At 41.2% G+C, this 14,147-nt stretch overlaps 2 protein-coding genes across 7 annotated transcripts in view; both read left to right on the top strand.

Moving 5' to 3' along the window:
- msh4 (mutS homolog 4) overlaps window positions 1–4,630 on the top strand; it is a 7,323-nt gene extending 2,693 nt beyond the window's left edge. Inside the window, exons 9-20 of the mRNA XM_014013288.1 lie at window positions 387–461; window positions 554–618; window positions 693–862; window positions 947–1,083; window positions 1,205–1,308; window positions 1,624–1,748; window positions 2,291–2,491; window positions 2,580–2,698; window positions 2,776–2,904; window positions 3,100–3,274; window positions 3,356–3,444; window positions 3,692–4,630. Of these exons, the coding sequence (XP_013868742.1) occupies window positions 387–461; window positions 554–618; window positions 693–862; window positions 947–1,083; window positions 1,205–1,308; window positions 1,624–1,748; window positions 2,291–2,491; window positions 2,580–2,698; window positions 2,776–2,904; window positions 3,100–3,274; window positions 3,356–3,444; window positions 3,692–3,886 (1,584 nt within the window). The 3' untranslated portion in view covers window positions 3,887–4,630. The remainder of the gene's footprint in view (window positions 1–386; window positions 462–553; window positions 619–692; window positions 863–946; window positions 1,084–1,204; window positions 1,309–1,623; window positions 1,749–2,290; window positions 2,492–2,579; window positions 2,699–2,775; window positions 2,905–3,099; window positions 3,275–3,355; window positions 3,445–3,691) is intronic.
- A 331-nt stretch (window positions 4,631–4,961) lies between these two features.
- The window catches only part of ktn1 (kinectin 1), a 19,653-nt gene continuing 10,467 nt past the window's right edge, over window positions 4,962–14,147 (top strand). Inside the window, exons 1-9 of one of the 6 annotated variants that reach the window (XM_014013277.1) lie at window positions 4,962–5,138; window positions 10,251–10,933; window positions 11,138–11,296; window positions 11,403–11,519; window positions 11,697–11,827; window positions 11,938–12,042; window positions 12,152–12,292; window positions 12,386–12,492; window positions 12,664–12,808. In XM_014013277.1, the coding sequence (XP_013868731.1) occupies window positions 10,252–10,933; window positions 11,138–11,296; window positions 11,403–11,519; window positions 11,697–11,827; window positions 11,938–12,042; window positions 12,152–12,292; window positions 12,386–12,492; window positions 12,664–12,808 (1,587 nt within the window). In that variant the 5' untranslated portion in view covers window positions 4,962–5,138; window position 10,251. The remainder of the gene's footprint in view (window positions 5,139–10,250; window positions 10,934–11,137; window positions 11,297–11,402; window positions 11,520–11,696; window positions 11,828–11,937; window positions 12,043–12,151; window positions 12,293–12,385; window positions 12,493–12,663; window positions 12,809–14,147) is intronic. The other 5 variants (XM_014013263.1, XM_014013245.1, XM_014013254.1 and 2 more) reach the window with 5 other exon arrangements.

Genomic DNA, 14,147 nt, shown 5'->3' with positions numbered 1-14,147 from the left:
CATTGGTGAATGCCACAAATTCTCCTAAATCACTCGTACACAACAATTTTAAGAACAAATCTGTGCGTACGATCAGGTTTTGCATGAGGCCCATTGTTCTCTGTGTTCATCTGGTTCTCCAGAGTTTTTATACTTATTTCTTCCTTGTGTGCTCGAATATTTCTTCTTTTATACTTTATCTCAAGTACTTACTTGAATGGCTGCAGCTGTAATAATTGCAATTTCACCCCGGGGATCATTAAAGTATTCTGATTCTGATTATTTCTCAGAACTTTATACATCAAGCTGAGCTGTAGCAATTGTACTGCATGCCGAGTTTTTCCYGGTTGCTTCTTTCTGTGCCTTTTGCAGACTTTTGAGTACTGTTTGGTACTATACTTTAACAGGTTCAAGTTGCTGAAGCTAAGATTACGCATGTCATTCAGCTGAAGCACACGCTGGATCTGGTGCCACAGTTAAGGGTCTGTAACTATTAATGTAAAAATTCTCTCAAACATACAACATCTATTAATTAAAATAAAAAGCCAGTTTAAGTGTTAAACTGATTGAACAGGCGGTGCTGAAGGACTGCAGCACAGCTCTACTGAAGGCRTACAGCACCACACTGGAAGACAACAGGTACAGGTTCTCCATGTTTCTAGAACGTCACCTTTAGTGCCTGTTCTGGTCTGAGTTAACGTGTCCTGTTTCAGATTTGACATGATCCTCAACCAGATCAAGACAGTGATCAACTGTGACACCACATATCTGAAAGGCAGCCTGAACATGCGCACCCAGAAGTGTTACGCCGTGCGGCCCAACATCAACGAGTTCCTCGACATCGCCCGCAGAGCTTACACCGAGATAGTTGACGACATCGCAGGTGTTTGATGAATACCCTCGTCGTGCAGCGTTCRTGTAATATACCCAGAGCTCACGGCATAGTGTGTGTCTTTGCTCCGCACAGGGCTCGTGAACCAGCTGGGGGAGAAATATGGCTTGCCGATGCGCACTAGCTTCAGTACGGCTCGAGGTTTCTTCATCCAGATGAAGCTAGAAGGTGTCGTTTKTCCTGAGGACAAACTCCCTGCAGAGTTCATCAAGGTACAATACTCTAAAGACTTTAAAGGGCAAGTCTGAGAACAACTGACAGTTAAAATGACCCTGRTGGCCAATAAAGCTGAAAGAGAAATAACAGAAAACCCACGTTTTATTGTCCTCTCAGGTTACCAAGCACAAGAACAACTATGGCTTCACCACTGCAGGCTTGATGAAGATGAATGGACGCTGTGATGAAGCCCTGAGGGAGATTTTTCACATGTCTTACATGTAACACATCCTGTCACTTACAAACTTGCACACTAATGACACAAAACATCTCGCTGCACAGAATTATTTCGAACAMTGACAAACTGATTTGTATTAAGACAGAAAACATATTTGTACTATTTCCAGACGTTATTAAAAGAAACTAGAAATTGACAAAAAAGTGTGACAAACTATTTTGTTAAGTGTTTAAAAGCAGCTGCTGTAATGCGGTTTTTGTTTTATTTTGATCTCCTTTGTGTCCACTAGAGGGCCCTGTTTGAAAGGTGTTATTTCTTACTGATGTTTTTACACTTCTCTTTTTTTCTGTTTCTAAAGTGTGATGTGTCAACTGCTTAGCACCATCCATGAGCACATTCACTGCCTCTATAAACTCTCTGATGCTGTGTCCATGTTGGACATGTTGCTGTCACTGGCTAATGCATGCACAATCTCAGATTATGGTAAGTACAAAACCAGTGTGATTCCTAACTTTTCTTCGATCGTGTGTTATCTAAAGAGAGTAACCACAAAAGGGCCGCTCCTGTCACACACGACATCCAGTTCCTGCTTTACTGAGCTTGCACCTCTGCAGGGCTCCGTTCTTTTTTTGTGTGCTGCACCGTCAGCCATGTGGGTGGTTAGTCTTGGCCTTCAGCTGTCTGAAACTGTCTCTTCATAGACGCACGCTGACTGCCTGCCTCGTTCTGCTCCAGCCGGCATGTRCTCAGATTACCCTTCTTACATAAGTGCGAGCTGAAGGTGCTGTATTTGCAGAGACAAGTACAGCAGCCTGTAAAGCCCCTCACACGCCTCACTTAGAAATAATTGTTTCATCACACAATAGGTCATTTTGTAGATAACCAGCGATAAAATTTAATTAATTGTACTTGAATTTGATTTTTTTAAAGAAAAACATGCTCTTAACATACACTTTTGCACCACAGAAATGTATGAAAGTATTCATTTCTATTGAAAAATGTGTTTTTCTTGCTGCATTTGCCAGTGCGGCCTGAGTTCACAGACACTCTGGCCATCAAACAAGGTCGTCACCCAATGCTGGAGCGAATGGCTCGGCAGCAGCCTGTGTCAAACAATACCTACATCTCAGAGGGCAGCAACTTTGTCATCATAACYGGTCCCAACATGAGTGGCAAATCCACCTACCTCAAACAGGTGGCGCTGTGTCAGGTCATGGCTCAAATAGGTCAGCATTATCCTGAGAATTCAAACCTTTTAAATGCTGCTATGCATCATTGTGACTTGGTTTATGATCCTTTATTGTTCTTTTCCAGGGTCCTTTGTCCCGGCTGAATATGCCTCCTTTCGTGTTGCTGATCAGATTTTCACCAGAATTGGTGTGGATGATGATTTTGAAACCAACTCCTCCACTTTCATGTTAGAAATGAAAGAGGTGTGTCCTTTTTTTTTACATACAGGGATCATTTACTTTTATTCATTTGTCTAATGTGTTTTGTTGTTTGCCTTGAGATCTCTTACATAATCCACAATGCGAGTGACAAGTCCTTGATCATCATTGATGAGTTGGGGCGTGGCACGAGTGCTGAGGAGGGCATCGGCATCTGTCACTCAGTCTGCGAGGTCCTCCTTCGCCTTAAGGTGAAATATGCTCAGCTTTGCCACTCCTCTCTTCGTAATGAAAAAAACGAGATTATTCAGATTCCTAGTCGTTTTATCCTTTTCTGTTCGTCCGTGAAACACCTCTTGGATCAACAGCAGAGCAAATACARGAATCCTGTGTGCTCACTATTGTTTCAATCCCAAAGGTGTGTCCTTATTCTCTGCTGTTTGYAGGCGTTCACTCTGTTTGCCACACACTTTCTGGAGCTGTGTCAGCTGGAGTCCCTCTACCCTAATGTGGAGAACCAGCACATGGAGGTTCAGCACACGCGCAGTGGTGACACTGGTGCAGAACAAGTGGTGTACACGTATCTGCTGAGTCGAGGATGCTCTGAAGAAAGGCACTATGGTGCGGTTGGTGAAATCCAAGAACAGACCTGTTGAAATTAGCTATTAAAATGATTACAAAGCTCGTGTTTTCTTTTTCTAGGTTTGAAAGCAGCAGCAATGACCGCACTTCCTCTGAGTGTAATTCAAGAGGCTGAGATTTTTGCCTCTCGAGTCAGCCAGCAGCTTTTGGTGCGCCTCATAAAGATCAGATTTTGACATTTCGTTCAACCCTCTTTGCTGCTTTAACCTTTTCTCTTTCTGCTGTAGTACATTGTAGTCAATGTTTTTCATCCAGGTTCCACTTATTAATAATAATAAACCCTGACGTGAGGTTCAGTAGTCTGAAAACAAATTTAAAAACTATGTTTGCGTTATTAATAATAATGGAATTTAACTGAAGAAGAGACAAAACCTAAAGTGTATTTTATTGTTCCAGGCCAAACATCAGACTGATCCAGAAACTCAGAGACAGAGAGCTGTGTACCGCCTGGCCACTCGCCTCCAACAGACTGCCAGAAACTCGAGACTTGACCCCGAAAGCCTGCGTATGTATCTGAAGGGACTGAGGAGGCAATATGAGGCTGAGCTGGAGGCTGCAGGGCCCACAGAGAGCTTAAACACAGAGGAATAACTGAATATTCCCTTTAATAGAAAATAAGAATAATATACTGAAAGTGGACATATTGGGCCTATTGTGTAAAGGCTAAGTCAGCATTGGCTAATTGATTTCATATTTATAGTTTCTTCCATCTGATTTTTGGACTGTAACTATTTTAGCATACTCTCAGTTCATTGTTCGTCTCATTTAAGAAAATGTTCAGCTTTTTCAGAACACAGCTGTGACTTTTGGTATTGTAACATTTATGTATATTTTTCTCAGAAATGCAAAGTGATATACCTCTTCCTTTAAAAACCTTGTGCCTTTGGAAATTGTTATTTTAAGCTTTTAGTCACTGTTATACTTGTTTTAGTTTTTAGCTACTACATGATTGTAGCTTTGAGCTACTGTTATGCTGGTATTAGCTTTCARCTATTGTTTTGTTAGATTTAGTTTTTAGTTGTTTAGCTAATTTTGGTTTATGTCTAGTGGTTTGCTACTTCTAGATAATGTTCTGTGGGTTTTATCATTTAGCTACAGTGTTATGAATTTTAGCTCTTAGCTAATATTCCACTTATTTCAGTTAGGTTTGATTTCCAGTGGTACTGTTTCTTGTCYGTCAAATTATTCTGTTTGGCAGCATCATACCACATATTTTGTTATGGTTTGTCATAATGATATTTGTATTGTGAAATGAAAATATGGCAAAATAAAAGTTTTTTTTTGTCTCAGGAAAAATAAAGACCTAATTTATAAAAAAATATATATATACCGGTAATAGACTGATATAGAAATTGTAAGAAATAGTGTAAAATAATTGTTAGAAATAGTGTAAAATAGAATAAAAGTGTTTCTAAAACAAAACAAAAAAATTTTTTTAAGAAATAATGTATAACAAAAGCAAATGAAGTGTTTGTGCATAAAAAAGTATTTTATTTTATTTTGTTTTGTTTTATCTGGGTCATAGTTGGGGGGGGGAGGGGCGGGGCAACGACCACGCCTGTTCGGTGCTTTTTTTTTCTTTCTTTTTTTTTCGGTGCTTTTGATTGACAGATCTGGACTGCGCGATGACTGGTGCGCTCGGTGGGCCCCGACTAGCAAAACAAGCGCTCCTCCACAGGCCAGTTATGACCCGCCCCCGCGAACCAGAAACAGCAGAGCGTGTGTGACGGAAAGAGAAAGCCAGGCTGGAGCTGCCCTGGGAAGTCGGGAGTCTGCCGGAGTCAACGTAGAACAACGCCATTTCACTACTACAAGCTAAGGGRACAGACAACTCAACCCACAGGTAAGCGGACAGCTGTTTCCGCAGATGCTAGTATTGAATTCTTGACAGAAAAGCCGACCATCCCSGTGACAGCAGAGCTTCTCACATACAGGCCTGGTGACGGCCCACAGCGGAGGAATGAGAAGTAAACCGGGTCAGAGAGGCCCGTCAGAGTGGATGTCCACGCCTCCAGAGAGCCAAACTATTACTGTTAATAACTTCGCTGGGCACTTAAGTTATGACGACAATTAAACGTGTTAATTTGACTGTCCAGCTAGCGTTGTAGTTCAGATTCCTGTCGGTTAGCGCTGAGCCTGATGTTAGCTTAGTGCTGAGGCTGACGCGAACTTGAAGAAGTGGTGACGAGCCTTCTCTTTAAATTTACTGACGTAGGAACTACTTAATGTGGCCACGTTCGGTCGCTGGTTGAGCTTCAACAAGCACATTTTTTGCCAATCCTATTGAGGAAGTGATGTAGTGGACATGCTTACTTCTGCTTTGATGACTAATTTCGCAACGTGTGACACATATAGGAAGCTGCGTGGGCTACTTTACTTTAGCAAGAGCATTTGACCCCTGTATATGTTCCGAAACGACAGGCTTCGGCTTGGCGTAAGACCAGCTGCCATTATGGATCATGGTTGAAGATTTATGTTCAGCATGACCAAGCAAGCTAGTACGTTTTAGTGCTCAGTCTGTGAATTGCTTTCATTAAGTGCTGATGTGGCTTAAAGGAAATGATACCAGCCCTAAAAGACGAGTTGAGTTGCTGTAAATTATTTCTGGTATTTACACTCAAGGACACTTATGTTGCCAAACCCACATCATCTGCACTGAGGAGGTGACTAACATGCTGCCACTCCCAATGACCTTAAATCTGGCTAGTTTGTTTGYGAACCTAGCTTTCGTGCCAAGTTAACTTTGATCTAATTGATGTTTTCTGAAAGTTACTAGACATCACTTAAGAAACCTTCGGGGTATTTTAAAACAACAACAAACGAGTCTTAGTTTTGAGCTCTGTCTGTATTTTTAATCAAAGCGACCTTAAAATAGCACAAATACAAAAGAGACAGAGAAATGACTTTGGACATATTGGCATCTGTTTGAATTTAAAATGCTCCAACTTGGATAAAATCAAAATAAACTAAGGGTTAAATGACTCAAAAAATACCAAAGGGACACTCACCAGTGTTTCCTACCATTATACAGTCTTGTTCCTAATCAGGGTCAGGGTGGGCCTGGAACCTGTCCTCGCTGTTCACCAGAGACACCTGGACAGGTCTCCAGTCTCTATCAGGGACACAAAAGAGACAATCAACCATCCACACTCTGTCACACCTGGAGTCACACAGAAGAGCTCCAGAAGGTTTCAAACTGAGAACTCTGGACTCAGATCATCTGCTGCACACAGTTCTGACCATTTATTATCAATAATAACTTTATTGATTAATTATCATGAGGAGTCCTTAACTAGGATGTAGTTAGGCAATTAAATATTCGTGTATGTATAAATTTATTACCATAATTGCAGGTGAGTCACGTAAATTTATGTTTTTATAAAACAAGTAGCCCCGCCCCCCAAGACCAATTTCCTAGGGGAAACACTGCTCACCATTATAGAGCACAGAGGTTTAGGGTTTATGTTTAAAAAAACTGAACTAAATAATGTTTTGGTATCAYAAAATATAGTGTTGTCTATAAACAGGCTGTTGGATTTAATTTTCATTGATTTAATTAAACTCTCAGTAATGATTGGAAGATATAAACTTTAGCTGAYTAACTTTTAATCRGCCCGATTTAAATCGACCCCCACWGCTAATCAACCTTAGCCAATCAGTTTTACGGATATTGAGCTAAACTGTAGTGTGGCAGTAGTTGAAAGTCAGCCGTCTGACTCGTTAATATAGGTGCTGTTACTGTGTACTCTGAGGCTTTTACTTTGTAACCAAAGAGTTGATAAGAGCATTATCAGTTTATAATGCTTCCAGCTTTTTATCAAAGCAAGTTCACATTTCCTTTATCATGGTTGCTTGCTTTTTTGTTTATAATAACCTTAATTTTATTGGTGCACTATGTCCAGGTTTTGTCCTTGTATTATTGTAGTATTAAAACCAGATCAGTTGAATTAGATCATTAACGTAAGCCTCAMAATTGTTAACATCATATATAAACTAATAGTACCACCATATGTCACATTAAGTGTCAAAAAGTACCTGTTATTCATGTATTTTGTTTCAGTCACAAAGCTTACATAGAAGTTTCTTGTTGTATAGTTGTCACTGCATGTCTGCCCCATGTTCTGTTTTTTTTTTTTTKTTTTTTTTACACTGTTTCCTGATTAAGATATGGAGTGTTGCATGGCCTTGTTTTCAAGTTCTGCTCATGTTCAGGCCTGATAGTTATCAGGACTTGCCTCTGTGTCCTTGTCTGCCAAATCAGGAGGCCCGGCCAGCCAAGTGGGTAGATTCCGGGGAGCCAACAGCCCGAGAGGGCTTTGTCCTTCAGGCTCATTTTGATGCTGGAACAAGGCTCAGGCTCCATAAGGAAACACATGCACCCTCCACTCTGAGGCCTGAAGCTGAAAGCATAAAAGRAAGAAGAAAAGCCTCAAAGCTTTCCACCACTTACTCTACCCATCCTTTAAATGCCAGGATTTAATGTTGCTTCGACAGTCACGCTTATCATTTAATCTAATCTGACAAAGAAGTTCCCTGAAATATATATCTTGAATGTATTGTGGTTTTAAAGATACTTCCTGATTTGGTAGCCAGCACAATATTCGTTGGCTCCTGTACTATGTGTATTTTTATGTTTTGTTTGTTTACCAATGATGTGCTTTGCTTCAAGATATTGTCTGAGCAAATCATCCATAGTATTAAAGTACTGCCTTTTTTTGTTTTTGTTTTTAATGCAGAATAGAAAAACATGTAGGAAGTTTCTGCGTTATAAATCAACAGCCAGTGAAGAGGTCAAAGGTTTGACACTGCGTAAAAGGCAAACAAGTAATAAAAACTTTATGGGTTTGCACACAGATCTACTGCTGCTTGTCTGCTCTTGACATTTTTATGTATTTGCCACCAGCTGAAGCAGACTGAAGGTGAAGGAATGCACACTCTTTATTGTCACAAAAACGTGTTTAAGGAGCTGAAGTGGAAATAACTGAATGTGCAACGAAGGCAAACTCCAATCAGATACTGAAGTCAGACAAGTCAAGGCATTTAAAACTGTTTTACAGTAGAAGCAGAAAGAAAGTTGCTTAACATGCCCAGAGGAAATGTTGATGAGTTGAATATTAAACTTGTAACACACTTATTTTGTGTTTGTTTGTTGTGAAATGTGATCAATATGTTTTTTTTAGGGAAATAGAATGAACACTTTACTATAGAGCTAAGCCTGTCAGTGCTTAGGAAGCCCTGCAGTGGAAAGTTATTCTTAAATGTATTATCATGGGTAATCTCCTTAATCCAAATTACTAAAGAGGCCTGCTCTACGACACTGACTCCTACACAGTATGGCTGCCACAGTTCTTGACTGGATTGTCAGAGCTACTATGTTTTGTTGACAAGTCGGTGCAGATGTTGTCACTCGGGGCTTTAACTTGTCCTCGTTATCAGAACACTGTGCTTTTATTTATTGTTAACAGCGTATAGTGTTGCATGGTATTATAGTTTGAAAGATATACCCTCCTGCTGCAACAGTGTTTGAAAGGAGTTCTATTTACTTGCTGCCAGCCCTGTTATCCACTCTGTCTCTTCTATACTTCTATACCTGCACCTTATTGTGACAGAAAAACTGAAGGAAAAATCCTTTAAAAAAATGCCTGCTGTGTGTTTACTGGTTCCACCACAGTTTGTTCTTACCGCGTAGTTTTGAGGAACCACAACAGTTTTTAGGAAGAGTTGGCAAATCGTACAACAGCAGGGGCTAAAGGCATTTTAAAGGCACAGTGTGTAGGATTTTGTCAATTCTTTTAGCCGAAATTGAGATAATCACTAATTACAATAATAAAAAAACATGTCTAATCATTGCAGACAAAGACYTTGTTTTATTATATTTACTTTATAAAAAGCGGTTTATATCTCTATGGTCGCGGTTCGCCACTACAGGCAACCGCCATCTTGCACCGCCATCTTGAAGGCTCATGAAGGACAAACTGCGGTGGCGGCGCCAAAAACGGTTTTAGTTGTAATACTATAAATGTAATATTTGTTGTCTGTCATTGTAGCTGGGATAATTTTACTTATTAAAGCTCATAATCTTACCACTTGAAACATCACTAGCCCTGAAGCTGCTGGTAGACATCGCGGTTGGAATTATCAAAGGTTTTTGACACGTGAGAGACACCGTAGCAACTCCTTTGCGTTTGGGGGTGGGGGGAGGACCAGGGAGGATGATTAAACCACTCAACCACTAGATGTCGCTGAAAACAAATCATACACACTGTGCCTTTAAAGGAAAAATCCTTTAAAAAAAGCCTGCTGTGTGTTTACTAGTTCCACCGCAGTTTGTTCTTACCGCGTAGTTTTGAGGAGCCACAACAGTTTTTAGGAAGATTTGGCAAATCGTACAACAACAGGGGCTAAAGGCATTTTAACTCTGCAAATAAATGAACGTGCAGCCGTAGCTGATGTTGGCACCTAAAACTTAGGTACAGTTTAGCATTTTGCAAATGTTTAAACTATTTTAAAACACCATCCTGTTATCCTCGTGGGGGCTGAACGGGGTGAAATAACTTTTTTTTCCTGCCTACTTGCCTTTTGCATGTCATTGACCTATTTTAGCCACTCTGGCTGAAGTAGACGGCTTTAATTCTTGGTTCAATGTGATTTTTGTTTTTTTGTTTTTTCTTTATCTAACAATAGTTCAGGTTGTGTAGCATTTTTTCTATGTGACCTTATTTAATATAAAGAGGATCTTCAGCTCTCTAGTAGATATAGTGTTGTATAATTGGATCATATCTCTAAAGGGTGAGGTCAGTTGTCTTTGTAAACTTCAACACACATGAACGCCTCATAAAACAGGGGTTGACCTGCATGGTTATTTTCATTTAAAAGCTTGGTTGAATGTTGTAGTTCCTGTTGTGTCAGAAGTACAGTATAAGTTGCTCAGGCTAAGTGTTCCTTTCTTTTCCAGAATGGCGGTGGATATCTACGACTCTCAGTACCTTCTCATCCTAGCTCCAACCCTGGTCATCGCCCTCATGTTTCTTTTCTTCTGGCTCTTCATGAAAGAAACGTCTTAYGATGAGGTGCTGGCCAGGCAGAAACGTGACCTCAAGCTGCCGCCGGCCAAGACGGACTCTCGAAAGAAGAACGAGAAGAAGAAGAGCAAGAAGAAGGAGACCACCGGTGGAGGAAGTGGTGGAGGCGGAGGGGAGTCGGAAGAGGACCTGCGAGAGTTTGAATTGGTCGATGGTGTTGGCTCAGGTCTGGAGGCAGAAGAGGAACCTGTGCTGGAGGTGACACCAGAACCTGCTCCTCCAGCAGTTGCTGCCAGTGTGCCTGTTTCAGCCTCACCGGAGGCTCCTGCCGGTCTGAGGGAGAGAAAGAAAAAGGAGAAAAAGGCTGCCAAAGCTGCTGCTGCTGCCGCCGCCGCTGCGTCAGCAGCAGCTTCCCTCTCAGAGGAGTCAGAAATAAATGACTCCAAGCCAGTCGGTCGCAAGATGGAGATGCCTCAAGCTGTAAGCAAACAGTCAAGCCCTCCGTCTCCACAGTTTGAGTTTCAGACTCAAGCTGCTCAGGCTCCTGTTCAGGCTCAGACGCCTCCCCARACCTCTGGGAAGAAGGAGAAGAAGAAGAAACAGAAAGCAGAGTCTGGTATGTACACTTTGAACTGGGTGTGTCTCTTCAGGCGAATGCGTGACTTTCTAATAAACCTTTTTATTTTGTCTGTATTTCTCTAACAGTAACCAGTTTTATAAAAACGGGGATGAAAAATTGTTGCTTTCACTCATTAAAAAAGGTTTATAGCAGAATGTTATGAATAATTTAATACTTCTTCCCTGCTGACTTGTCCTTTAGTCGATGTCCAGCTGCAAGAGGTGAAAGCAGAGCAGGCCCCAGCACCGGTCAAAAAGGAAACTCCCTCTGTGGCTGAAACCAAAGTAGTGGATGGTGCAACTCAAATTTCCACCGGTRGCAAAAAGAAGAACTCTGCCAAGAAGCAAAAAACTGAGCCTGGTAATGATGATTATCAAGTAATCTCAGATTCAAAACCAAATCTTTGCTTCTCAAAGCCTTTTGGATCAGGATCAGACTTGTATCTCTCTCTTTTTATCAAATCCAGTTGATGAAACCCACATTTTGGCAGATTTGGCAGCCTCTGCCAATCACCAGGCAGTCCATAATGATGATGTTCCATCTAAAGGCTCTGGCAAGAAACAGAAGAATGAGACTGAAAAAGGTAGAGCATTAATTTTTTTCCCCCCTAAATAATATTGCTAAACTTGAGTGAATGTGTTTCCATCAGGTGATAAACTTTAAAAGGTTTGATAACTTTTTTTCTAAATTTAAAAAGTATGCGAACCTTTTCTATTTAATGTAATTCTACATCTTATCACTTTTGTTGCATTTTTAACAGAGAACCCGGAGATGAAAGTGAAGGAGCTGCTCTCTGGTCTGTCGGGCCTGGCTCTGTCAGAAGCAGAAGCTGTCAGCGTGATCGCTCTCCTCCGAGAAAAGAGCCCTAATGCCTTGGATGCCTGGCAGAAAGTGAGAGATTATTAAGTTGAGTTTGGTGTTGTGACAAATGCCGGCAGGAGACCTGGTGTTTTGTAGTTGGACTTTTACTGCCTTTTAAATCTCCCGTCTTTCACTCCCAGTCTGCAGCTCGAYCAGACCCAGCTGCCCAGGAACGAGAAAAACTTTTTACAACTCTGCAGGAGGAAGCTTCTATTGCCAAAGACAAAGTGAAACAGCTCAGTCAGGTAGACATTCCACAGCTGAGTCAGGGGATTTCTGGATTAATTTCTTTTTATTATTTTTTTCGTATTCCAATGAGAAACATCACATGCCCTCTTGGTTTCTGTGCTTTAGGAGCTTCAGGTTGAGAAGCAGAAGACCGGAAGAGTGGAGGCAATGATGAGGGAGCAGCGTGCAGCCTTGGAGAAAGAGCTGGGGGGCATGCAGGCCAAAGCACAAGGCAGCTACCAGGAGCTGCAGACCATGCAAATAAAGGTGAAGGTTTCATTTCTCAGTAYTGTTAGTGTCAGTTCTGTGTAAATCAAATGGCTTTTTTTTTACATAACAAAAACCGTGGTCTGTGTGCAGTTTCAGCAGGTGCGGGAGCAGCTGGAAAGCCAGATCACTCGACTGCAGCAGGAGAACGGTATCCTGAGGGACGCAGTCAGCTCCGCCACCAACCAGATGGAGAGCAAGTCAGTGTTACAAGTGTTTACAGTCATAGCAACCCAGTTCCTGTCAGAATGGAAGGTTTTTGTACGATATTACCTGATATTCTGTTAAATACCATCATTAAGTGGAGGATAAACTTGTTTTGCTTCTTAAAAATGGTGTCTCATCAATCCTTCTCATCATGTTCCTGGTAGGAATTCAGCAGAGTTGAACAAGCTGCGCTCTGAATATGCCAGTCTAATGAAAGAACTGGCAGACAACAACAGCAAGCTGCAGCAGGAGGAGCACCAAAGGAAGTCACTGGAGGTCGGCTACAAGCAGAACGTGTCCCAGCTGGAGGTACGCTGATCCAGATGGACATTGTGTTCGTTTAGCCTGAGCTTCGGTATCACCAGCTGAGAGAGAGGGGGGGAAAAAATTTGAGCAGAGCTGCGTTAGACCTGGGCGTGCCGCATAGCTTTAAATCTGGCCTGCGGGTGTGGCGGTGTTTCTGGGGAAAAGTGGGGGGAGAACTGTAGTGGAAGACCCGAGGAGGACTGTGGGAAACCCAACCTGAGATGGGAGGGTTTGTTGTCTTAGGAAGCTGGAATGTTTGAAGCTTTGTGCTGCGTATAAACAGCACTTTTCCTGCAAGACTCTCAGCCCTTCCTGTCTTTTATAAAATACAAGGTGGAGATCTCTGTTGTTGGCTCGACAAAGACACGTCTCTGCAGAAAACTTCAGAGCAGTATTGCGAAGTTGCTAAGTCAAACAATGAAACAGTCCTCAAGATATTACATAATCAAGGTTCACTGTTAAAGGAGACATATCATGCTCTTACRTCCTTTTTCACGTTGAAATCCTTCAGTTGGGCTCAACTTAAAGTGGAACTGCAATGCTKTAGTCTGAATCCCTCCTTATTGTAGCTCCACAAGCCCCTCTTTCACCTCTTTTCTGAGGTGTGTYTCAGATCATCTTGTTTTGACRCTGTCTCTTTAAATCCAAACGAGGCGCTTCTCACCCCACCCCCACTTCAGCTTCCAGAGCAGTCCATTCTAGTTTGATAGCAGAGATATGATTATTCAGCGGTGCAGAAACACTTTATTTATAAATTACTTAAAAGATGTCGACAAGGGAAGACTTGTCCATCCAGCCTTACATGTAGGAGCCAGAGTCTGAGGAGAATGAAGACCACCAAATTGTCAGAAAACGTCATGGAAAATAAAGGAAACTGAACAGATTAAAAAATAAGACCCAAACAAAAGATAACGATATCTATGCAGCACAGGGAGAGACTGAGTTAAAAAAATTTCACTCCTGGAGACTCCAAGTACACAACAAAATGCATTTAATGGCTAAAACAGTGGGTTTTGCATGATATGTTGTTTTTAATACAAATTATTATTATTGTTATTGTTATTATTATTTTTCTGCTTTTAACAATTGTGCCTATTTAAGCCACATACATTGTGTTAAATCCAGTGGTGTAAAGTAACTAAGTACAAATACTTTACTTAAGTAGAAGTATAGATACTAGGGTTTAAAAATACTTTTTTGGAAGTAGAAGTATCTTTTTACTCAAGTATAAAAGTACTGGTTTTAAAACTACTTAAAAGTACAAAAGTTTATGTAATGAACATTTAAAAAGAAAAAAAAACATTAAGGATAAAAGCTTAGGCTGTGCCACAAGGTTCTATAG

This window comes from Austrofundulus limnaeus, unplaced genomic scaffold, assembly GCF_001266775.1.
Source record: "Austrofundulus limnaeus strain Quisiro unplaced genomic scaffold, Austrofundulus_limnaeus-1.0 Scaffold2, whole genome shotgun sequence".
Classification (NCBI taxonomy): Eukaryota; Metazoa; Chordata; class Actinopteri; order Cyprinodontiformes; family Rivulidae; genus Austrofundulus; species Austrofundulus limnaeus.
The sequence above is the reverse complement of the archived record's forward strand: the minus strand, read 5'-3'. Positions and strand labels throughout refer to the sequence as shown.